General features: G+C 42.2%; 1 protein-coding gene across 1 annotated transcript; it reads right to left on the bottom strand.

Moving 5' to 3' along the window:
- Nucleotides 1-17,808: 17,808 nt before the first annotated feature.
- Nucleotides 17,809-22,054, bottom strand: LOC309405920 (alpha-1-antitrypsin-like; the record flags this gene model as incomplete). Its single annotated transcript, XM_082000868.1, has 4 exons — nucleotides 21,385-22,054; nucleotides 20,433-20,703; nucleotides 19,729-19,876; nucleotides 17,809-18,018 (listed from the first exon to the last, which is right to left on the bottom strand). The coding sequence occupies exons 1-4, from the start codon at nucleotides 22,037-22,039 to the stop codon at nucleotides 17,809-17,811; spliced, it is 1,284 nt and encodes a 427-aa protein (XP_081856994.1). The 5' UTR covers nucleotides 22,040-22,054.
- Nucleotides 22,055-23,642: the final 1,588 nt, after the last annotated feature.

Here is a 23,642-nt window from a genome sequence, read left to right as displayed (position 1 = left end):
TCCTTGTTGAACTTCCTAAGGTTCTTGTTAGCCCACTCTTCCACCCTATCCAGGTCTTCCTGCAGGGTGTCTCTGCCTTCTGAACTGTCCACTTCCCCACGCGGTTTGGTATCATCAGCAAACTTCATCAAGGTACACTTGATCCCATCATCCAGATCACTTACAAGGATATTAAACAGTGTTGGGCCCGATATCAATCCCTGGGGGATCCCACTTGTGACAGGTTGCCGGTTTGAAAACCACCATGACTGCTCAATAAACAATGATTGATGACTGAATATTGGTATTTATTCCATTTCCTCCTTTGCATAAGACTTTTCCCAGTAAATAAGTGGTAAACTGGATGATGTATAGCATTCAACAAGAGGAAAAACAGATTTTCAGATCTGGTTTTGCCAGATAATTTAATCTTATTTAATCTTTTTTCTTTAGTAAGCACAGAATTAATATAGAGCTATTTTACAGCTGGGCAGCAAACCAGTTGGTGCTGAGGATCCACTGTCTCCACTAGGGGAGTTTCCTTTTGGACCAGCTGTCTCCCAGCACTAAGCAGACATGTCCTGTTTTGTTCATTGCTTAGTCCTCCAGTCAAGTGAAAAGTAAACTATGGTGCATAATTCAGGGCTTTATCCACATCTAAAATACCCATGGAGAAAGGAGCCACTGAAGGGTTACTTGTGAAATTGTTTTTCCCCGTGGCTCAGAATCTCTTCTGGCAGGTTATCTTCTGTCCCCTCTCTTCACTTGTGCTTTGTCAGGTGGGGTGAAAAACCCTCTGGCATTTCCCAGGGAAGATAACCGCGGAGGAAAGCCCAGCAGCTGATCACCCTCACACGGGGTGTTCATAATACATTGGCCTCCTGGAGACAACGCACTTGTTTGGTGACCAGCAGGAAAATCCTCTTCCTCAGGGAGTTCACCAAAGCTTTTCTCCAATTGTCTTCTAGTAATTGAAGGTGGAAGAGAAAAGCTTATGTTTGCAGTGTTTAGGTGTTTGTCAGCTTTCATACTTTCTCTCTAAAATGAAAATTGAAAGAAGAGTCAGGAAATGTGTATTTTGTGCCAGCAATGTGAACTGAAAAAAAACATTTAATTTTTCCCAGAATAGGAAATAGATTTTTGCTTTGCCCATACCAAGCAAACCTTTATTTCAGTATGAGCTGTTCAGGGATCACTGGGGAGCCCTTACTCCCCATCCATGTTTCAGATAGTCTGTGATGCATCCTGATGCCCAGAGATAACCCGACCTCCGGAAGAGCCAAGGGAAGCTGCTCCACCCTGGCAGCAGAGTGCAAGGGGTGCAAGAGCTTATTTGGGTGCCGCAGCTCATAGGATGTGTTGCACTTGGTCAAATGGATGCAGAAACATGCTGCCAGCTGATACCAGAGAAAATATTTTGTTTTGATTTTCCTGAGTTAAATCTCTGCCAGCTTATACCTGTAGCCATTAAAAATATACATTTTGATGTAATTATATTGGTTTTGCTGAAAAGATTGCTTCAACTTAAACCTTTTTCACTTGTCCTCTGGTATTTTTATCTGCATCTGGACTACATCTGGAGATTGCACTATTTTATTTGGGAGGATTACACAAGCTTGAACGCTGTTTTTCTTTTGGGGCTTCTCCATTGCGGTACGTTTTCTGCAGAATCAGAAATACTGGGACAGTCTGAAAAAAAAGAAACAGCTACAGTTTATGATGACCTACTTTATCATATTTAAATAATATTTTGCCATTACCTTTGTATTTGTTCTACATTCTTCCTTCTGACCAGAAGTACTGACTCAAACATTTGTAGTTATTTGTAGTACCTGTTAAATACTGTATGCAACTCCATGTATAGTATATAACAATATAATTGTATTTCCCTCAGTTGTATGCAATACAGCTCTAAAATCTCCATGGTGACCATGAATTATGAATTCTTTTGGGAAACCCCTGGTGATAATCCCCTGCTGGGTCTTGTTGTGCAAGTATCTGACAGTGAAATGACCATGTACTCTTCAATAGCTCTTCAATGAATTTCTAAACGATTTTAAAACAGTATAATTATGTCTTCACAAGTTAGTTACAATACTGTTTGCACTAAATTGCTTTTAAATAGGTGATCACCCACTAGAACTCTAGATACTCCTCCTTGGGAAAAACTTCCCTGCTTCAAGTTTCTTTAGGTAAATGTGAGAACTTTCAGAGTTGACACTACAGGTAGCATTAGAAATTTGACACTCTTTAGGCTTTCCTAAAGGTGGATTTTTAGGTGGATTACTGTTATTTCTAGCATCAATAGAGCTCATAACCATATACCCATTTTCTTTATACTTACATGTTCGCAAATTAAGATCTTTTAGAAGTACCCATAACACTACTGCTGCCACAAATGATACAACAAAATTGGCCAAGACAGATACGTAATTTCTATATGTTTTCTTACAAACATGTGCTGTAGATCCGCGCTTCTCAGAGAAAGAGTGACTGAACTTGTGTTCATAAATTCTCGTCAGCATTCACCACATTGTAGCTGAAAACTGCTCTGAAAAGCCACAGGTTGATGTCTCTGGAGTATATATCACACCACACTTCATGGTATAGAGACCTCTCAACATTTTTATGGTTCTAGATGAAAGTGTCCAAGTGCTGGGCCAGGAGGGGCCAAAAGTGCTCAGAAAATACTGCTTTCCTCCAAGGTGTCCCTGAGCTGGAGTCCTTGCCCACAGCACATGCTGCTGAGCAGGAGACAGCATCACACAGTGCCCCCAGGACCTCCCTGGCACCCCAGAGGTGGCTGGGCACAAGCCTTGGAGAGCTGGGTGACACCAGTGAGTGAGACCTGGCAGGACCTCACCTACGATTCTTGCATTGTGCTTCCTACAATTAAGAAAAATGTTGTTGATGAGAATTATCGCTTTGTCTATGGGATCAAAACCTTTGGCATCATCAGTGATTTCCTCATGTGTTTTCTGCTTTTTGTAGTTACTGATCTGCTGCTCAGTTTTGAAGTGCCAAAGGTCACTAGAGAAAGCATCTGTTTCATAAACATCTTTCACATCTGTAGCAGCTGTAGCCACTTATCTGTGAACATGACATTTCCCATATTTAATTTTATGAGAAAATTTTATGAATAATTTAACATCTTAATGAGATGACACGAGCTTTCGCCTATTTCCTTTTCCTCATCCCTCTGCCAAATTAAAGAAAAAGCCTTTTCGTCTTCAGCTCGGCGTGGCAGATCTCTTACACAATAGTAACATTGCAAAAGCAGCGTAAGTGCTGATGGGGGGAAGAAAATGTTTCAGAAAATATTGTTTTTTGACTTACACAGTGTGCATCATCAGGCTGATCTGTACCATTGTGATGATCACTGGCACCTGAGCTACTGGGATTTTACTTTTGGCTGAGTACCTCCCTAGGCCTGGGGAAAAATGTTTCTTACATTTCTATGCAGCTCATCCTGCCATCTGTGTATTCCTCTGCCGTGTTATCAGCTACCTGTGCAACCCATGACTTTTGTCTTTCCAGCACGACTCTTAAATTTTTACTCTAAGTTGTATGGACACAAGCTGGAAAAAACTCCACTCTGAGAACTCAGTCTCATGTCCAACCATGGATGTTCATACACTTGAGATAGATAAGCAATATCCAGCATTTTTTCAAGGTAAAAACAAGGTGCCTTCCCAAAATCAAATGTAAAGATATCTGCACAGGGGGTCTTGAGACACGTTTGTTAGTGCCACATTAACTTCTGTATTTCCTAATACCTAAACAGGCAGTTGTACAAATTTGGCATTGATTTAGCTTGGTTTTTAGCTGACATTGATTATAATTTGTTTGCTGCTGTTTACAAGATGATGATCACAGACATGTAGCAAATAGACCCAGCTGGTCTTGACCATCACAAGTAACCTGGGCATACATAGATGCATCCAGCAGGATCTGGCCAAAGAGTGCCCAGTGTGCACTGATCTGAGCAGGCAAGAATAATCCTGTGTCTTTTGGTGAAAAGGAATGGCCTGAAATAGCTCTTATTAAGCAAAAATATTTTTCATGCCTACTTACTTTGTTAACCTTGTTTTGATTGTATTGACAAGACCTGTGTGGTTTTATTCAGCCTTCTGGCTTTATACTTTCTACCTTTCCTTATGACATCTCAGAAACTCACCCAGCTGTTGGGGGATGGTGGCCATGGAGGTGACTGAAGATGGCAAACTAAAAGGAACAGCTAGGCGTCACTACCAGGGGTCCCTATGGGCCCCTGAAGGTTTCAGTTTGTGGAAGATCTGGTGTACAGTAGCTGATTCTAAATCTGGCCATTTGTTGAAGACATTTATTCGTGCTCTAGTTAATTATTTCCAATACAGAAGGAGAAGGTCAGAGCAGCAGAGCTCTTTGGGTCTGTCCTGTTCTTCATATTCCTTCAGCTATTGAACAGTGTTATAAACCTAGACTATATCATAAACATTAACCAGACCAGAGACAGATAATCATTCCTGAGGAACAGCAAATAATGTAGATATGGCCTGTGTTTCTTTTTCCACAAATGCTGAGGAACTTTCTACTTAGAGGGGAGTCAGCTGCATGGTGAAGAGGGAAGAGCCTCTGACTGGGTGAAATCGTCCTGTCAAAACTCATCTTCATCCAAACATGTTGTGTCAGGTTGCCCAGAGCAACTCCTGAAGCTGATCTATCCCGAACTAATCTACTGAATAGTTTCTCCACGAATACTTTTTAGATGAAAAATTAAAACATTTAGTTTCAACAGTTTCTGAACTGGAGATGTATTTTAAAAAAGCTTCTTTCAAATTTTATCCACCCTTCCAATACCTCCCCAGCTCAGTAATGCATAGCTTTTCAGCTGAGGTCAGACAAAACATGCTGATCGCTTGGAAAGACTTTCAGCTCCTTTACTGAGAAAATGAAAAGTGGTTTTCTAATGATGTTTTTAATTCAAAGGGCAAATTTGAAACTGGTTTTTAGCACTATTCTGGCATGGTGTTTCATTCATTCTGGGACAGATCTGGTGATGTGACTGGTGGGGATTAGGGAAGGGTGTGGAGGACTATGAGCAGGCACCAACCTGCCTCCAAGGGGAAAGGCTCCCATCCCACGCACACTCACTTCAACAGCAGCTGAGTCCTGCTTCTGGTGACTAAAACTCCTGAATGCCGTGAAAGCACAAGGAATAGGTGACACAAATGATGCATGGAAAATTCTGGTAATCAGTTGCTATTAAGTATTATTAATAGCATTGCTCTTAAGAAACTTCTTTGAGTTTTTTCTGCTTTCTTCAGGTGTGTTTGATGGGTGTGAGAGAGCAGCTGGTCTGAGATCTGAGACGGAAATCAATCACGTCAGTCATTCAGAGGAGGTCCTGTATCTTTTGGACTCAAGTAGTATAAGCAGAGGAGAGTGATCTAGCAAGGTGAAATGGGCAGTTATTTCCTCAGTAAACTGGCTTCACATTTGCAAAAACAGTACAGGAAGAAGGCTGTGGTTCTGATCAGGTTCAAGAAGGGAAATTTCCAGTAAAATAGAGGTGGAAGAAAACCAACAAGAAATCACAGATAGCCCATGAGATGACAAACTGCAATATGGAATATGCAGGTGTCTAAAGCGTGTCATTTATAGCCTCTTCTGTCCTTGGACCTGAGACATAACACTTTGTTAAAGATACCAACTCCTCCCTGGTAATGACCAGCTGGTAGTGTTCCTGCAGTTGGTGAGTTGTGGGCAATAGAGAGAGAGAAGGACCAATGAGACTGCAGTTCATGCAGCGTTGCCTTGCTCGTGTAGTAAAAGCATGTTGAACCCCTGGTGCCTTCTTACCTGGAAACCCAGTAGCTAAAGAAAATAAAAAATGGCCAGGCATTTATCATGATCAGTAGAGATAGCAGCATGGATGTCTACTGGTGATGCTATTTAGCCATCTGATACTGTTTTCAATTTTTGCCTATGCATAAAGCAAACCATGAGGGGCAGGGACTGAGTTACAGACAGTAACATTGTCTAGAGCATCTCAGTGGATGGACACCCACAGTGGCTGCTGAGCGTCCCTATTCCCCGTGCTGCTGCGCCTGACAGTCCATGCAGCAGCAGGGAGGAAGATGAGGGGAAGTGATGGAGAGCGGCTGGTGGATCTTTTCCACAGAAAGGAAATGGGCAATCTTAGTAGCACAGACATGGCAGAGAAAGGCTGAGCAGAGGATGTCTTTTTTTTGTCTCTTAAATCAAGCATGGTGGGCCAAAAAGGTTTCAGAATTGAAAGAAGGCGCTTTTAGTGAGCTGTTTTTCAGAGTGGCAGTTTATCGACACTCGGCAGGGATGTCCTTCATTGCCTTTGAAATGCAGTGGATTGGATATAATGAAAAGATGTAAACTGAAATGAATAATGAAAATCATTTGGAATAAGTAAATGAACTGTCCCTTCAAATTCCTCTAGAGCTTCTTAGATGTCTGGTCCTTAGGATTTCCCCAGAAAGCCTTCTGGAAACCTGCACTAGAATCTATTGGAAGGACCTAATTTACTTTCCATTCCTGCTTCTGTCTAAGAGAAAAGCTTGTTTCCCTGAGGAGTTTCATAATTCATAGACTCACTCCCAGCCATCCTAGGGCAGCCAAATTGCACTGGCTTGGAGTCACAGGGCTGCGTCTGTTACAAAACCTGCTTCCTGCTGTAGATGCTGTTTGCTCACTCTGACTCTACCAGAAGCTCAAGATATATGAAATAATTGTTAGGTGCAACATCCTCGTACCATATTACAAGTATGGAGGATACCACAAAGTCAACCTTGTTGCCTTGAACTCCAGCAGGAATTTCCATGTGTTTATCCCAGCACATTGTGATGCCAGTGAGGGCTCTCTCTGTTCTTTAATATTTGCAGATCAACTACCTGTATCTTCCATGCGTATTTTGACCAGTTTAATTGCATGGGTATCAGGAATAGGAGCTGCCTTTAGGCAAAGGTGACCATCTCAGAGTGAAGGACTCTGGGTCCAAACGGCAGTAGAAGTGTTATGTGGAGTCACCCAAAGTGGAAAGCTACTTATAGACAATCAGTTAACAATAGTAAAGGAAGCAGCTACCAGTAGTGTCCCCATGCACAATCGTAGAATCTCTTGAAACTTTCGTCTTGGTAATGTCCTTTATGTATCATGAGTATATATACAGTCAAGTATGCCATATACAATACGTATCAATTCTTCTCAGCTAGTGACCCCAAATTCAAATAATATATGAAGAAAGAAATTGAGAGAGTGTAACTTGAATGTATAGATGCAAAATTCTTCCCGAAAAGAATGGTTGTTGCTACACAGCTTTCTTTTTTCATCCCGAAGAGGGTAGGGCTTTAGGATGGATACTTCTGAGCTAGACATAAGAAGGGAGCTGAGAGACATGGTCAGAAGGAAGATTGATTTGGCTGGTGGGTAAACACAATAAAAATGTAAAAAGGTGGAAATATTAAGAACAACAGTGCGTGCATCTGTGTGTGTTTAGGCAGGTAGGCACTGTGTGAAAGCTGGACTGTGGCAGGAGTCCTTAGCTGTAGCAGAAACTCTATGAAGGTGTCCCAGGGGGGGAAACTCTCTCCTTCCTTACTTGAGCTGCTCCTGCCATGTCAGATGGTCTTCCTGGGAAGGGTTACATGCTCTCAGAGAAAGTAAATCATCTCTTTCCCTCAAACATTTCCATCTCAGTTCTCTTTCACAATTTTGCTTTTTTTTTTGTAATCTCAAGTAATCACAGATTTGATTTTGAGCCTCAGAACTTTTCTGGAAGTTTCTAGAAATAGTGTTAGCATCATGCAGCCTCTGGGCATCATCCAGAAGTTTGTGGAGCAGTGATGCTTGGTCATTTACTGCTGTCACAGTCATTCAGTAGCTGGAGAAAACACTGAAAACCCTCATGGATCTATTGCTGCTCCAATCTTTGAGTAGCTGACTCCATGTGGCAATTTTGGTTCCTGGGAGAGCATTGCAAAGACCATGGAGAGGCTCAAAGAAGAGAAGATGATGACCTCGTTATCTGCCAATGCCTGCTTTTAGAATGTACTGCAAAGTTAATGTTCCTGGGGGCTACTTGGGATGAGCCAGGTTTTCACACCAGCCCCACCTTCGTTTGGGGAACATTTCTCTTTCTGTTTGCTGTGGTGGTCAGATAGGGGCTAACACGGGGCTGCAGCATGGGACCTGGTCAGCAGCGCACCCTGAAAAAGGACTGTCCTCACTTCTGGGACCATTCGCTTGTCTGGATAATGTAAGTAACATCAGATATGAGAATCTACCTGAGTATTTTCCAAATGGTCAAGTTGTGCTGTCGACCCATGTTGTCATCCTCAGCATGCTTTCATCATCACTTCTTTCTTATCTTCTTATTGGTCTGTTTACCCTATCCTCCCTGTTCCCCCCAGTCCCTCCCCACCTCTCAGTCACCTGCACAGAAAAGACCCTGATCATCATTCTCCACATTGGCACCAATACTTTCATGCTACTCAGATCCCTCCTCTCCAGCCCCACCAAGAGTCAGAAGTAGGATATCTGCTTTGGGGTCCATTCATATGAAGCTGCAGATTTACTTTTGAATTTTCTGGTTCTCTCTGCAGGTTTTCTGCTATGAGACTCCTCTGATGTTTTCCTTGCTACGAGGCCTCTGCTCTGACAGGCTCTACGTGCTCTGTACTGAAGAAACAGATACCCTAGTTATCTACTAATGATGAGCACTAGTCCTTCTTAAAAATCCTACAGCCTTCTGTAATTTGTGCTCCATGCTCAGTGATGCATGTTTGCCCTATTGCTGTTTCTTTAAAAGTTTCATTAAAAAATCATTTTCACAGCAGTGAAAACCTAATCCACCTTCTAAGCTGGCTAAATAAGAGCTTCTTTGTGCAAGGTAGATTGTCATTGCCATAGTGAGCTGCATCAGCTGTGCATGAATGAATTAATCTATTGAATAACTTAATCTATGATGCAGATAGCTAATGTGAGTTTAATGTCCTTAGCTACTAAAATCTAACAGTAACCACAGCACTTTCAGAAGGACTATCATATTCATCTGACTTTTACTGCTTTTTGCACTGTTTTTATATTGTTTGAACGGGCTTAAACAGTTAGCATACTGTTATACATTAAACAGAGCAAATAAAGTTATTACAGTAGCTGTAGAGCACGCAGTGACAACATTGCTTTTCTGGACACACCTAAGTACCTGGTGCATGCCAGCACAGAGAGCAAAACCAGCACTTACTGAGCACTCCTGGATCCCAATGGCTCCGCTGTTTCTTGCCGTCTCCTAAGGTTCGTGCCAGAAATGAAGGGCAATGGGATTTTCACACAGCTTCTCTTGGACAGAGGCTGGGAGGCTGTAGCAAATACTCTCCTTCCCCTGCTTTTCTGATTCAAAGTCTTCAGAGGAAAGCCAACAGCATCATGGCTCCAAATTCAGACATACCAAGTAAAGCCTATTTCTTCATAAATCCTGGAAATCGTGACAAGTTATAGTTTTAGTTGCATGTGACAGATGCAACATTTCTTCCCGAGACATCTTTTCTAAATTGCATCTCATGCTTGAAAAATCATCCTCTTCCTTTGAAGCTAAGTGTCACTTTTATTCTCTTTCCCATGTCTGGTTGCTAGAAAGAGATAATATTTCAGTCAAATAATGTAGAATTATTTACCTCCCAAACAGTTAATCTTCAAAATCTAGAGAAATTTTAAAATTAATTAAAATCGTAATTACAGTCAAAGTAGAATCCAACTATATTTTATGTGTTTCTTTCTTTGAATAAACTTAATGACAGACACTAAGCTGATCACAAATATCAAATCATGCCTATTTTACTTACTTTGCCATCTGAGGGTTTGAACAACTTTTCCTAGTTTACGGTTTTAAGACCAAGGTTAGCAACATGGTGTCATGATGAGATGTCCTTTGGTTAAGGGCAAATAGGAAGCCTTTAAGTGGTAAATTGATGAATGAAGATGTTTAGTACCCTGGGTATTGCGAGAGCTACTTAGTCTGACTGTATTCTCTCTAAAACATCCCTAAGAATTTTGATCCTTATATCACATGGGGCTCAGCATGGTGAAGAATTCAAGGAAACAACCCAGAGTCCACAGAAAGCAAAACTATGTGCAAGGCTTGGTAAAAAGTCTCAGCATCCAGTCCAGGAAGACCAGCCCAGAGGAGCAGACGTTAACTGCTGGCCAGGATGGTACTCACTGATTACGAACACAGGTCATTGTAAAGAGTTTTGTATCAGCTACTCAGTTAGAAGAACATAGAGTTGTTAATTACAGTGAGATCAGTATGTGGCTGGGAAATCTGGGTGTCCATGTGTGTCAATAATTGTGAATTCAGCTGTATTAAAAATGTGACCTAAATCGTGCTTGGGTTAGTGTCTCGCGTCGCACAGCCTTTGTGGTTTCCAAGTCTGACCACCATGTTAATACACTTGCTGGTTTGGTACCCTCTGTGTGCCTCTCTTAACCCAGCTGGAGCCTGAGCTGGCATTGCCACTTGCGGCCAGCAGCCAAGCTGTTATGGAAATGAATAAATAACAGAATGTGAGGGGCACAGATTTCTTTTCTCTGGGCTTCACAATTACATATTTGCCCCACTCAGACCCATGGCTTTGACCCTTTGAAGATTTCACTGGCTTTTCTTTGTTATTACTGTACTGGTAATTGTTTCTTTTTTGTTTCCAAGCTCTTTGCAAACTCTCTACACCTTTTCTATTGTCTCCTCTTCAGTATGAAAACGTCAACTCCCATTCCTGATTCGCTGTTTATGATAATTTCCATTTGTACTGCCAGACAGATACTTTATTTTTCACTTCCTATCCACTGATCCACAAACGTGTTTTAAGTTAATCTCTAATTACTCCTTAAAAGTCTCCCTTGAATATAGAACTCCCAAACACTACTATTTCACCAACAGACTGCTACTTATAGTGTTGAAGGAACTAAGTAGGGGGATTTATATTTTTCCATACTGGAGTAGGAGTTAGCAGGCTCTGATCCAGTATGAAGAGAGGGAAATGGTCTTATTTCAGTATGATGGCTCCTTCAACATTACTGCTCTGGGGAAAATGCTAAAGGAATGATTCTCCCTGCCCCTTCCCACCAGTTGTGCAAGATGCTGAAGTTATCACCCCTGAGGGAATTGCAAGCCTTGATGTTGCAACCCATGGGGAGGAATATCCTGTGAAGAAAAAACCTCTATCCCATACGAGCTTGGAGTAAAACTAGGGAAGCAGCAATTCTCCCTTGCAGAGCAGACCTTGGGGGGCAAACAGGCTTTTTCCAAGGAGAGTGAGAAATACATTGCCCCCTTAGTATTGTACAAAAAGCAAGAGACCAGACTATACTTGCGTTGTCAAGGCATAGGCTTCTGGCCTGTTCTGGCCTCAAGTGTATGTAAACAGAGCAACTGATAAAAATTTGTCGCCAATGATTTTTTTTCCTGTGTTTATATAGTATTTCATTCCAATGGGCCTTCTATGCCTCTTTCATTTTCATTTCTGTAAGATAAACAAGAGATTTACTATGCCTATGGGATTTCACCACCCAGGCAGGCAGCCACTCAGTGCTTATGAGGCTTACTATAATTTTTACTCAGTTTGATCCTCATTTGGGCTTTAACTGGTATTTTGTCATCAGGAAAAACCAAACATGATTGTGGGTCATTTTATAATGAAATTCTTTGTTCATGAGGCTTTTGAGAAACAGTGGAAAATGAAGCTAAAAGAAGCAAAAGAGAAATCATTAGGAGATATCCAATTAATCTCTATTTAGATAGTTATTTCATTTTTTTTTTTACCAAAGAAATCTTATTTCTGCAATGGCACATGTACCCTGTAACCAGATGGCTGGATTCACCAACAATACACATAATTACCGGTGCTCTGAAAGTTTTATTAAATAGTAGTATTCCTGGTGAAAGGCAAACATGTGAAATGAATGGAAACTGATTTTTCTTAAATCTGCAGTTTTAGGAAAGCTAGTTTTCTAAATTGTTTTTCTAAGTCGTTACACTGAGGACTTGCATGTGTTTCAGATCAGTTCCAGATCAAACAGTTTAATTTTTTGAAATGTATAGAAATTAATAAACCCTCTATTTCCTTGGTGCAACTGAGAATTCTTCCCCTGAACTCTTGTAACGTGGTTCAATGGCTGAGCAGAGAGCTGGCTCATATTTAGTTTATATCTAATTTACTTTCCATCTGTAATAGCACAGGGAATGCAAGAGATAGGGACCTAGATGGGAAAGTGACAGGCATTGAAAGTTTTTATTTAAGATACCTTTTTTTTTTAGTTTAGAATTGTTAATGTCATCCAACTAATTTAAAAGTAACGAGAGGACTTTCACACAACTTGCCCCCTGCCTACAACCCTTACAGAGTACCAAAAATCCTTACACCGAGCAGCCTGCCAGATGGGAAATTAAATTTTTCAAAATTGATCTCGCCAGGGAGAACAAATTCTGATGCTGCTTTCTCCCTTTCCCATCCCTGTGCACACGTGGGCCTCAGCAGGGCTGTAGATGGGGGAGCAGGGACATTTGGGGAACCAGCATCTCAAGCTAGTCTAAGGCCATCTGCTATTTTGGGGAGGGACCTGTTTCTTCCATGTGAACTGCTTCATCAGGGTCAGCTTGATCTCTTTCTGAACAGTCACAACACTTCAGCTGTTGGCTTTTTTAGGTCTTAAGTTGAAAGTCCAGGTAGAAGACTGTCCCCCACAGAACAGAATAGATAGTGCTCAGTTTTGGGCACTTTGTTCTTCAATGAGATTTGAACAAAGAGCGGTACAAAGGCACTGTGCATGCAGTGAATGTCACAGACCCTGCAGAGGTTTGGAAAGAATGGCTGTATTCCTAAATTAGACAGTTGTGGATTTCAGTTTCCTTTTTCAGTGCCATATTTAAATGCTAAAATCAATCCCACCTGCAGTACAGTCAATACGTATCTACAGCTTCCATAGACTTCCACACAGCATGTAGGCATGCAAAATTTTGATGTAAATGTGATGCACTTGCCCAAAGACTTACAGATTTACAAATGAGAACTAGTAAGTTTCATGGAAAACATTAACAGAGCAAGCAATAGTTACAGTTTTAAAAGACTAAGAACCTGATGGTGCCCCTTTGTTACAAGCTGCCCCAGCATTGCCACAAGCTGCCCCAGCATTGCCTGTGCTGCCACATCTTTAAAGAAATATAGCTGGCAAGAAAATCCACTTGACTGTGCATGTAATAGCAATTGCCTTAAACCAGCAGTTTTCCCAAGGGCTCGTGAGAAATTCTTTGCTCGAATTCTCAACTACCAAGGAGCTCCAGGTGTTGCTAGAAATAACTCATGCCAAGTGGGCTCCCAGTGCCTGGTTCTCCAAGCCAGGAAGCTGAGTGCATTGGCCTTCTCCACAGTCTTATGGAATTCCTTTAACCCACGTGGACCCGAGATCCCCAGATGCATTCACTTCCTTGCAAGGCAGTTATAAATTTGATACCTTAGTAAACTGGGAGGTACTGTAACCCTACACAAAAGGCAGACTTGAAAAGACCTAGAACAGAAAAGGACTCCAACGTAACAAGCTGTTGTAGTACATTTTTAATATACAATTTTATGTTAGTCAAGGGCAAATCATGGCGGGGGGGAGGTGGTTTCTGACCCTTTCTGATTTGGTGGCTATTTATGGTTATTATTTCAATAGATCCATTTCAGAGAAATCAGAAGTTCATAGTAACTTTGAAGTGCAATATGTTACTTTTCAAATATGCCAGTTTGCCATCTACAGCATTCCCTGTTGCTGCTCATAAACCTTAATTTTGCTGGATGCCAGGTCAGACTGTTTGGAAGTACAAAACATAACCACTGCTCAGATAATCTCCATCCCCACTCATGGCTGATGTAGGAAGTGCCAGGCCAGGCTCCCTGTGACTCCGGCAACAGCGTTGCTGTCTCTGAGCACTTCAGTAATGCCTGTTTTCTCAGATAGGGCCTTGACACCAAAAGCAGTAGAGATAGATAGGTGATTAATGAAGGTACAGAGAGACCTGTCTATTAAAATCTATGCAAAATGGAGGTAAAACATTGTAAAGTTAATGCAGTCTAGTTTTACCCCTCATTGTGCTTACAGATCCTTTGCATGCCCAATATTCCTGTATGGTCAGGGACATGCTACTGTTTTGGTTAACGAGGGAACTTATCAAGGATCAAAATCCATATCCTTGTTTTTTAGCTGATTACCTGCACATACGGTGCTGATGGAGGGTGAGGTGAGGCTAGTTATCCCCTGATAACACAGGGACACAGCACATTGGTAGTCCATTCCATGTGCTGGCTCCGAGTTTTCTCTCCCTTGGGTCAGTATGTCTTAACTGTGAGGAGCATCAGGATGTTGAAGTGTGGCCAAGGGTTCCTTGTCCTCTTCAGAGAGACTTTACTCTCTCATCCCTCTTCTTTCCAGGTTGCTCTCAAAAATGTGAAGGCTCTGCACTTCACTGGTGTTATCTTGGCCCAGGGTGATATGTTTGCCTCTTGGTAGAATTTCTATTTCAGTCAGAGCTGATTCAGGGTATCTACAGCTGGGCCACTATGTTGCCTTTTGTTTTATGGCAGGCTTTGTGAACATCTGTAAAGTTTTCACTTTTTCTCTTAAATCATCGTGTTGTTGCTATACTCCCCCTAGTTCCACCATGGAGCTAAAATTCCTGAACAAATCAGCTCAACAATCCTGCTCTCTTCCAACACTTTAAGCCCCTTTCCAAAACCCATATAAATCTTCAACAAAGTCTTTGAACTTAACTGCTTATTTGAGAAATCACTGGCCTGCCTTTTAAAACTTTTTGAGTGGTTGTTCTTGTTTGCAGTTGTAGGGAAGTCACAAAAGCTTTGCTGGGAACTATTTTCTCAGCTGAAATAGTTTTTCCACCCTCAAATAACTGCTTTTAACCCATAGGGCACCAAGTGGACTTGCGCTGTTTTCCATAAGAAAATCTCACAGTTCTGATAAAAAGAGAATAATGAATTTTTACAAAGGTTTCTATTTCAGAGAGCTAATGCTTACAACTAAACAAAAAGACTGTGGTTGTTCCTGGTTTTCATTTCCCAGAAGTGGGAAGGGGGGGAAGAAATGAGGTAATACAAAGAGTTTCCTATTTATTCTCATTCTTGCCTTCCCTCTAACGTGTCCCAAATAGCGCACAGTTAACTGCTCACCTAAACGCCACCACTCCCAAAGCAGGGGAGCAGCGACTGTGCAAGCTGTATTAGCAGCTGTGGAAAAAGAGACTTGTAATCTGGCAGCCCTGTGCAGAGCTGAAATCCTTGGCTTGGGTCCAGCAGGGGAGGTTTGCCTCTTCAAGCACTGATGAAGCAATTAGTTTTATTTTCCTGAGAGAGAAAATGAGTTCGACGGGTAAAGCTAACTATGATTTTCCACAGAGCATTTTTCAAACGTTGCTGGGTTTTTGTCTTTACAATCTGGAGACAAGGGGAAGATTATAGGGAAAATACTTTGCGTTAAGTAAATCTTTAGGTCTGTGTTAATAGGTTGACTAGAGCTTGGGTTTTTTTACCCGTAGGTCAGTGAAAGGGTCTGTGCTTACCCACATGAAAAGCTCTGTTACTTCTCACTGCAGATATGCACTCTCCAGTTTTCTCCCATCTCTACGACCTGTCCGGGATTTCCCAAGCCAAGCCACAACAGCAGAAGCATTGAGCATTTCTGACCCAGCCTAGCTAGAAGCAAAAACCCTCCAGCAGCAGCGGGGAACCCCAGGCCCTCTCGGGTAAGGTTTAGGGTCCTGCCCCTCCTCAAGAAGAAAGCAGAGCTGAGACTGAAATCATTGGGAGGAGGTGTTGTCGCTTAGCTCACGTTTGCAAAGTGTGTGGAGACCCACCAGTTCTTGGTGCTGAGATGGCACTGTGAAGAGATCCTAAAGACAGCTCCTGACAGGTCATTGGCAACATAAAAGTATTTCTACCCACTCATTAGACTTTATTACCCTTAGTGAAATTAGTTATCTTACTTTGGATTGTGTTTCTGTGTGTCAGGTGTCGGTGCAGAGGTGCTGGCAGCGGGTGCCGCAGGGCGGCCTCTGTGAGGAGAGGATGGGGCTGCCCCATGCCAGACACAGCTGGTTGCAGCCGGCTGCAGCCGGCTCCAACAGATCCACCACAGGTCACAGCTGAGGCCCTCAGGCAAGATGGTGGCACCTTTGGGGAAGCATATTTAAGAAACTGTAAAAACCACTGTGCAGCAACTGTGAGAGGAAGGAGTAAAAGAACACGTGAGACAAGCAGACTCACAGGCCAGTGAAGAAGGAGGGCAGGAGGGGCTCCAGGCGCTGGAACAGAGATTCCCTGCAGCCCCTGAAGAAGACCGTGGGGATGCAGGCTGTCACCTGCAGCCCACGGAGGACCGCGGTGGAGCAGACACCCACAGATACCCAGCCTGTGGAGGACCCCACACTGGAGCAAGTGGATGTGCCCTGAAGGAAGCTGAAGCCTGTGGAGAGCCCGTGCTGGAGCAGGTTCCTGGTAGGACCTATGGCCCATGGGGACCCACACTGGAAAGATCCATGCTGGAGCAGTTTGTGAGGGACTGTCTACTGTGGGAGGGACACCACACTGGAGCAGAGGAAGAGTGTGAGGAGGAAGGAGCAGCAAGAAAAAGCATTATGAACTGACTGAAACCACCATTCCCCTGCACTGCTCAAGGGGAAAAGGTAGAAGAGTTAGGAGTGAAATTGAGCCTGGGAAGAACGGAGGGGTGGGGGGAAGGTGTTTTTAGAATTGTCTTTGTTTCTTACTACTCTACTTTATTTTTAATTGGCAATAAATTAATCTGCCACTGTGCAGCTCTCCATTCACATTGTGCTGCTGGTAACACCAGCTTTTGCCTACTCAATGCTCAGGAAGGTGTCTGAGTCACCTTGCTGCACCCCAAACATCAGCTCAATGGAGAGGGATCTCTTGGAAGTGCTCATCAGCCTGAGCTTCCAGAAGCAGGTGGAGGTCAACATGATTAGCTGGCATTTGGACAACAGAGGCGTGACCTCCCAGGCTTCTGTCACCAGTTGCTGGAACCAAAGGGCGGTTTTTGCCACATACAGTTCTCCTAGGGAGCCCAAGCATTACTGTACATGCACAGGACCATTAAGGATGATGATTTGTGCAATGACGTGCAGCTTTCCCTGACACAGAAGCTAAATTCTTGCCCTGCCAGAAAAGTTGGGCCCCTTACTCTGGAGCAACTAATGAGGAATAGAGATGGGAGCAAGGGACTGGGAGCTGGTATGAGGCAGTTGTCAAGCTGGAAGGAAAAGGGTTATTCTTCACCCAGGAGCATCCACCATCGAGGATAGGAAAGGTTTCATAGTCTATGTTTCTGTTTCCCTTCTTGGCTGCTGATCCCTGGAAGGACACCAAAGAAAAAGGAGGTTTCTCCTGGGATTTGGAGAGGGAGGGAAAGGATAGTTTCTCAGCTGAAGGGCTTCTGAGATGAGGACTCAACATGCAGGACATGAGAAGATTCTCAGTCAGGAGCAGGAAAGTTTATCTGCATGCAAGGAACTATGGCACCAGTGATGAAGGAGTGAAGTAGGGATATGTTTTTCTGTTGAAGATCCCACTGCTCCCTATTTGGCCTGGAACATTTTGTAAACATGGCCCACTTATGCGTGAAGAATAACTTCACATAATATTTATTTGTTTGTTTGTTAATTAGGGATCAATTCCAGTCCCTTTTTGCAAAGAAGTCCTTGGGATTTGCATAAACTCTCTTCTCTGTGCTGGGGAGTACAAGTGCTCTGGCTTAGTCTTCCTTGGCAGCTGGGTTCACAATTTTCCCCATGAAGAGGATGCCGTGGGTGGTTTTGTCAATAATCATCATCAGGAAGGGCCTGTTGAATCTGATATGAGGAGGAGGAGGAAACTCTGCAGTCAGTGGTACCAATTCTATCATGGTCACTGCAGCAGCCTCTGTGCCATTCTCACTAACATCCACCGTAGCCTTGTGAATTGCCTGCAAGGGAAGCAAAGATTAAAATCTAAGTACAGAAAAGTGAGAAGCAGCTGGCGATAGAGTTGCTTGCTTTAGCACTGTGAGAAGGTAGTTTTTAAAAGACAGCACAGAATCAATGTAGAACTGGTGTGAAAAAGATACTCATGTCCAGCCTTTCCAAAACAAGCAAAGTTTACTCTGAGTTCAGGGAGAGTTTTCTTCAACCCTCTGGCAGAGTTGAACTTGGCTGCTTGCAGAGACTGAGCAGCACAGTGAACATTTACTGTTCTATTGTTTCTCAGAATAATATTTTGTCCTTAATATTTCACACAGAAGAAGAAAGTTTTCATTTTACATCAATTTCTATGTATGCAGAAATTTTTTTTCTGCAATGACACAATAGTGACAAGCTTTATTGGATGTCTTTTTATAACACAGACACTGATATGACTTGACTTTACTGGGATTTCTCTGGTAGATATAACAAATTCATATTTCTGAATTCACATGATTTTATTTCATTGTCTTTGGTCAGGCCTCCATGTTTTTTCTTCATTGTCCATAATGCATCTGAAATTTCTTTTCATGAGGTCCTGCTACCCGTCCTCTATTCATCTGTCCTATAGCTGTAATCCAGGTGTTTACACATGTAATAAAGTATTATTCGGTGTGAGGAATCACAAAAACATTAAATAATATAGGTTGGAAGGACCTCTAGAGGTCATCCAATGCAACCAACCACCCTACACTGCATCAACTCTGGATAAGGTTGCTCAGGGTCTCATCCAGTCAGAATTCAAGTATTTCCAAGGATGGAAATTTCATAGCCTCTCTAAGTAACCCATCCTAGTTTTTGATCACACTCATGGTGAAATTTTTACATAATATCTGATGAGAATTTCACATTTTCTATCTTGTATGTGTTGTCCTATCACTGTGCACCTGCAAGAAAAGCCTGGGTCCATCTTCTCTGCACCCTCCTTATAGGTATCTGTAGCCAGCACTAAGAACACCTTTTCAACTTCTCTTCACTTGGCTGAACAATTCCAGGTCTCCCAGCCTCTCCTCATACATCCTGTGCTCCAGCCACATGGCCATCCTGCTCACCCTTCACTGGACTTGCTCTGCTCCAGTATATCCACATCTCCCTTGCACTGGGGAGCCCCAAACTGGATGCAGTACTCCAGAGGTGGTCTCACAAGTGCGTAACAGAGGGGAAGGATCACTTCATGACACAAGGCATATATTCCCTAGGGCACTAGGTAAATCAATTTACTTCTGTGTGTGCTGATTTCTTGTTTGTGACATGGGTCTATCCCTGTCCCACAAGCCTGTTGTCCGTATAAATTCTGAGGTGCTCAGATAATGCAGTAATGGAAGGCGTATACGTAGGATAAGAATGACTGTTCCCAAACTTATGTCATAACTATGACTCTTGTCATGCATTATTTTACACCAGCTTTTTGTGAAATTATTCCTGTTATCCTTTCCAGATCTGATTTCTTCTTCAGAGACTTTCAAGTGAATTTGCAGTATCACTATGCAGTAAACAATTTAATATTAAACTGTAGGAACAATAGCCATTTAGTTCCTAACCTTCTCCTTCCTTTATTACCATCAGTGAGCCATGACTACACTCCAGAAGTAGGATCAGCCTATTTGCAGAGATAAAACCTGCACGTAAGCGAGGCAGACAAATCTCTTCATTACCATCTCTGTTTGCATACTTACTCTGGAAACCTTCAGAAGCGTTTTTTCTGCCACTCCAGAGAGATCAGCCTGGTCACTGAACACCTCTGTCACACCCATTTTCTCAAACAGGCTTTTAACATCATAGCAGCCAGAGATGGAGAATTTTGGAAGGTACAGGTAGATTTTTCTTTTAAAAAATAAATGAAAAATATGAGTTTATTACTGCAAGATCCCTCTGTTCAATAGCTGTTGCAGGTATACACCCGTCCCAAATACTCATCGAGCTAAGGCTTGGCTTTCTAAGAGGAATAAATCCCATGTTAGAGAAGCAAAAATTGAGGTACCTGTCTAACCAGCCACAGTCTGATCAGTGGTGCAGGGACAGAGTGCTGGTTTATGAAAGTGACTGGCTGGAAAGTATCATCCAGACTGGAGAAAAAGAAATTGTATTTTCTTTTGAACTGTGTTCTTCCTGCTCAAGGCATGGTCCTGAGGGTAATGTACCTGTGTGCAAGATCCTCACAGCTAGTAACACTCCCACTGCTGTGACTGGAGGAGCTGAGGATAGGGTTCCCCTTAGGTAAGAAATCACCCGATACCTTCTCTGAGTTAAAGAAACTATGCAATGCTTGTTCCTCAGAGCTGTGCTTGGCAATTTATTGTGGCATCCTAAGCTTTACCTTGCCTGGATGAGTAGTTGTGGCCCATTTGACATTTAAACAAAGCAGCAGTTAAAAGATTACCTTTTTTCAAGTGATTGCATCCAGTTAGACACTGTTTCTTTCAACAGAGCATCCTCCACCTGCTTCATTGTCCCTTCATCAGGCAGAACAAACAATGAAGTAGCATTTCCTTTGTATGGGATTTCTACTACCCAGCAAGACAATTTCTCATCCCTATAGATATTAAGAACTTTGTTTTGATGCATCATTTTGACCTTAACAGAATTCTTGGCATCCAGCAAGAAGTCATCGTCTCTGGTGACCAAATTGTTGAAAGGTTTTTCCCAGTAGCCTTTTGACAAAAGAATGAGTATAGAATTGAATAAACTGAAAAGGGGACTAATAAAGGCATGTCACATTAGTTGATGCTTAAAATACTGTATTTGAACTGTAAAGGCAACAACAAGCCTATCTCAGTTTAAGGATGCTTGTTCCCTGGCCATGGAAAGAAGATTTACATCATTTCAATGGTTCTAATAAAAATCACACAAGAAAAATATAGGCTGAGAGTTGCTGCAGAAAAGATCTGAGCCTTTGCCTGGTAAGGCAATGGTAAAACTTCCACAGATTCCCACTATGCAGACTCCAGGCTTATTGCTTTCATACAACCGTCATTCATGTTTGACCATGTCCTGCACAGCCAAACACCTGTGCCTTTGAACAATTAAATGATCATAAGTTCCCAAGCTCATCCTTTCTGAATATTTTCATCTCTGAACCTGCCTTAAAATTGATAAGGCATTGATCAGTACTTCTATGGGTTCTTTTTTTTTCCTTTCTGTTTTACTCATATAGAAAATGATCCTTCATACCTGGCTTTCAAATATTTCCTTATGTCATTTAAAAGTAGAAAGACATATTTTAAATTAGATGATAACACAGGTTCACAATGTGAAAAAAGTTGTGTTTCTTAGATCTGGATAAGACTTCCAGAGCTTCCAGTGTATAGCTGCTACCCATATTTGTCACTTACCTTTAAAGAAAATGTAGTTAACCAGAACCATCACAGCATCTGGATCAAGACTCTTGAGTAAATCAACAATTTTCCCCTGGGTTTTTGTTTCTATGTACTTATTGATTTCCTTTATAGCCTCTGGGGAATTCTGGAAGTTACTAGAAATAGCTTCAGAATAGTAAAAATTTGTAACATCATCCAAAAATTTTTGGAGCAGTTTCAGTCGGTCGTCTACGAACAGGGCATTGCCCATGTCCAACCGGACTTCTCGGTGGGGGTTGTTCAGCAGCTGGAGGACACACTGAAATCCCTCATGGATATCCTTCTCCTCCATCTCTGTCAGGTTGAAGGCGAGGCCTTTGTGCAACTGACTGAGTGTGTTTGATCTGGCCCCCAGGGAGAGCATTGCAAAGGCAGTGGAGATGCTCAAAGGAGAGAAGAAAATGTTCTTGTTGCCTGCTTCCTCTCTGACCTGCTTGTAAAACCTAAATGCAAAGTCAACATTGCTGGGGGCTATCTTGACATGAGCCAAGTTTTCACCTTCAGGCTGGGAATGGTCTTCTGGGGAATGGAGTATTGCTTGTTCCTGCTGTTCGTCATTGAGGTTGGACCTATGTTGACCCTGGACTTGAAGTCCAAGAAGCAGCAAACATAAAAACAATGCAGATTTCATTTTCCTTCTGAACAGTTCTGTTAAGAAAGAATAGGGCAACATTTAGATCTAGAAAATGTTATCTTTCCTGCATAAAGGTAGTTTTTGTATTCTAGATACTGATTTTCAGATGTTAGTCTTTTGGATTACTGCTCTATTTAGAAATACTCTTCTACTTGGCCTCCTGGATTTCTAGTTAGTTCTCTCAGTTTCTGACCAATGAGCAAAGGAAGGGAGATACTAATGTGACATCTACTGGGAAGAATCGATGCTGTGTAGGGTTTCATGAGGTATTATGCCTGAAATAGTTCTTGCCTCTGAGCAGTATGGCCTCATGGCACTCCTAAGTGCCTTTGGGTGTATGGCTGAGTTTACCTATTGGCCCCCATGTGTTTGGTAAGTACTTTGGCAGAGGGACCAATTTTTGCTGGTATGTTACTGAGGTACCCATGGTCTCGTTATGACTATGGTCTGAATGTTGTTCATGGCAGCTGTATTAACTTATTCTGGAGCATGGGATTCTATGTCAGGATGTGTGTCTAATGCCAGGTTTAGGTCTTACATCAAACTTTGCATGGGAAGTTGTTAGTTCTGGGTTCCCCTTTTCTGGCTGCCCAGTGTGAAACACTGGAGGTATAAGCTGTGGAGGTGCTGAGTATGGGAGTTATTCTCAGCATGTCTAAAATGCTGGATAAAAACATCGACTCTGAAAAAAAAAGGCATTCTAAATGGAGGTAATTAATTTTGCTCTGGTAAGTACTCTTTTCATAAGTCCCCAAATCTGCTTTTGAGAGAGACTAATTTCTCTTCCAGACCACTTGGCTGCAACTAGCCTGGTCTTTAAGCATAATGGAGGTACAAGGTTGCTACTCTTATTAGCCCTGCATCAGCCTGGAGGAGTCAGGACAGCGAGATTGCAACTAAATTTACTCCTCTGTGAGCAGAGACAAGGTTTTATTCTTCACCTTGGTATTGACTGTTGAGTACTCATTTTGGACTTCATCTCCCAGTCATCCTGCCACTATAGCTAGGAGCTGGATCAGTGACAGAATCTGCTTCCAAAATTTACAACATGATTCCAGAAGCTAAAATAATTTCCAATTACTGTACAAAATAAATTCATCTCAGAATTAAATGTTGTGCAATAAATGGCAGAGATCACAGGCAACATGAATTCAAAGACTTCTAAGAAAGTATAATATGGTACTTACAGTGCTGGACCTCTCTTTCACAGTGCTTCTTCCCTATTCTTCATTTTGCTGGGTAGTATTAAATTAATGTCCACTGGTAAATATTAAACAGAGTAAATAAGATTTATTTGCAAAGCAAAGACTGAGCAAGCTATTTTTTTCTGAACATCAAACATTGTAAGTCTATTTTCCCATCATACAGGCGGAATGATGCCAGCACCTAGGGCTCTGAGGGGAAAGAAAGAGCAGGGACCTTGCTACTCTTGGGCTTGAGCTAAACTGTGGGCAAAAGAGTTTTGCAAGGTAGTCTGGCATAACTGTCGTAAATGAGCTTTAGAAAAATAGAACATTGGAAGAACTGGAAACCTAAGATAGGGCCAAAGCAATGCCTGTTTATAAAAAGGATGCTGTGTCCCACTGAACAATCTGCATGG

Source organism: Phaethon aethereus, assembly GCF_964289735.1.
Source record: "Phaethon aethereus genome assembly, chromosome: 5".
NCBI classification, from domain to species: Eukaryota; Metazoa; Chordata; class Aves; order Phaethontiformes; family Phaethontidae; genus Phaethon; species Phaethon aethereus.
Note: the sequence above shows the minus strand (reverse complement) of the source record. Positions and strands in the feature narration are given on the sequence as shown.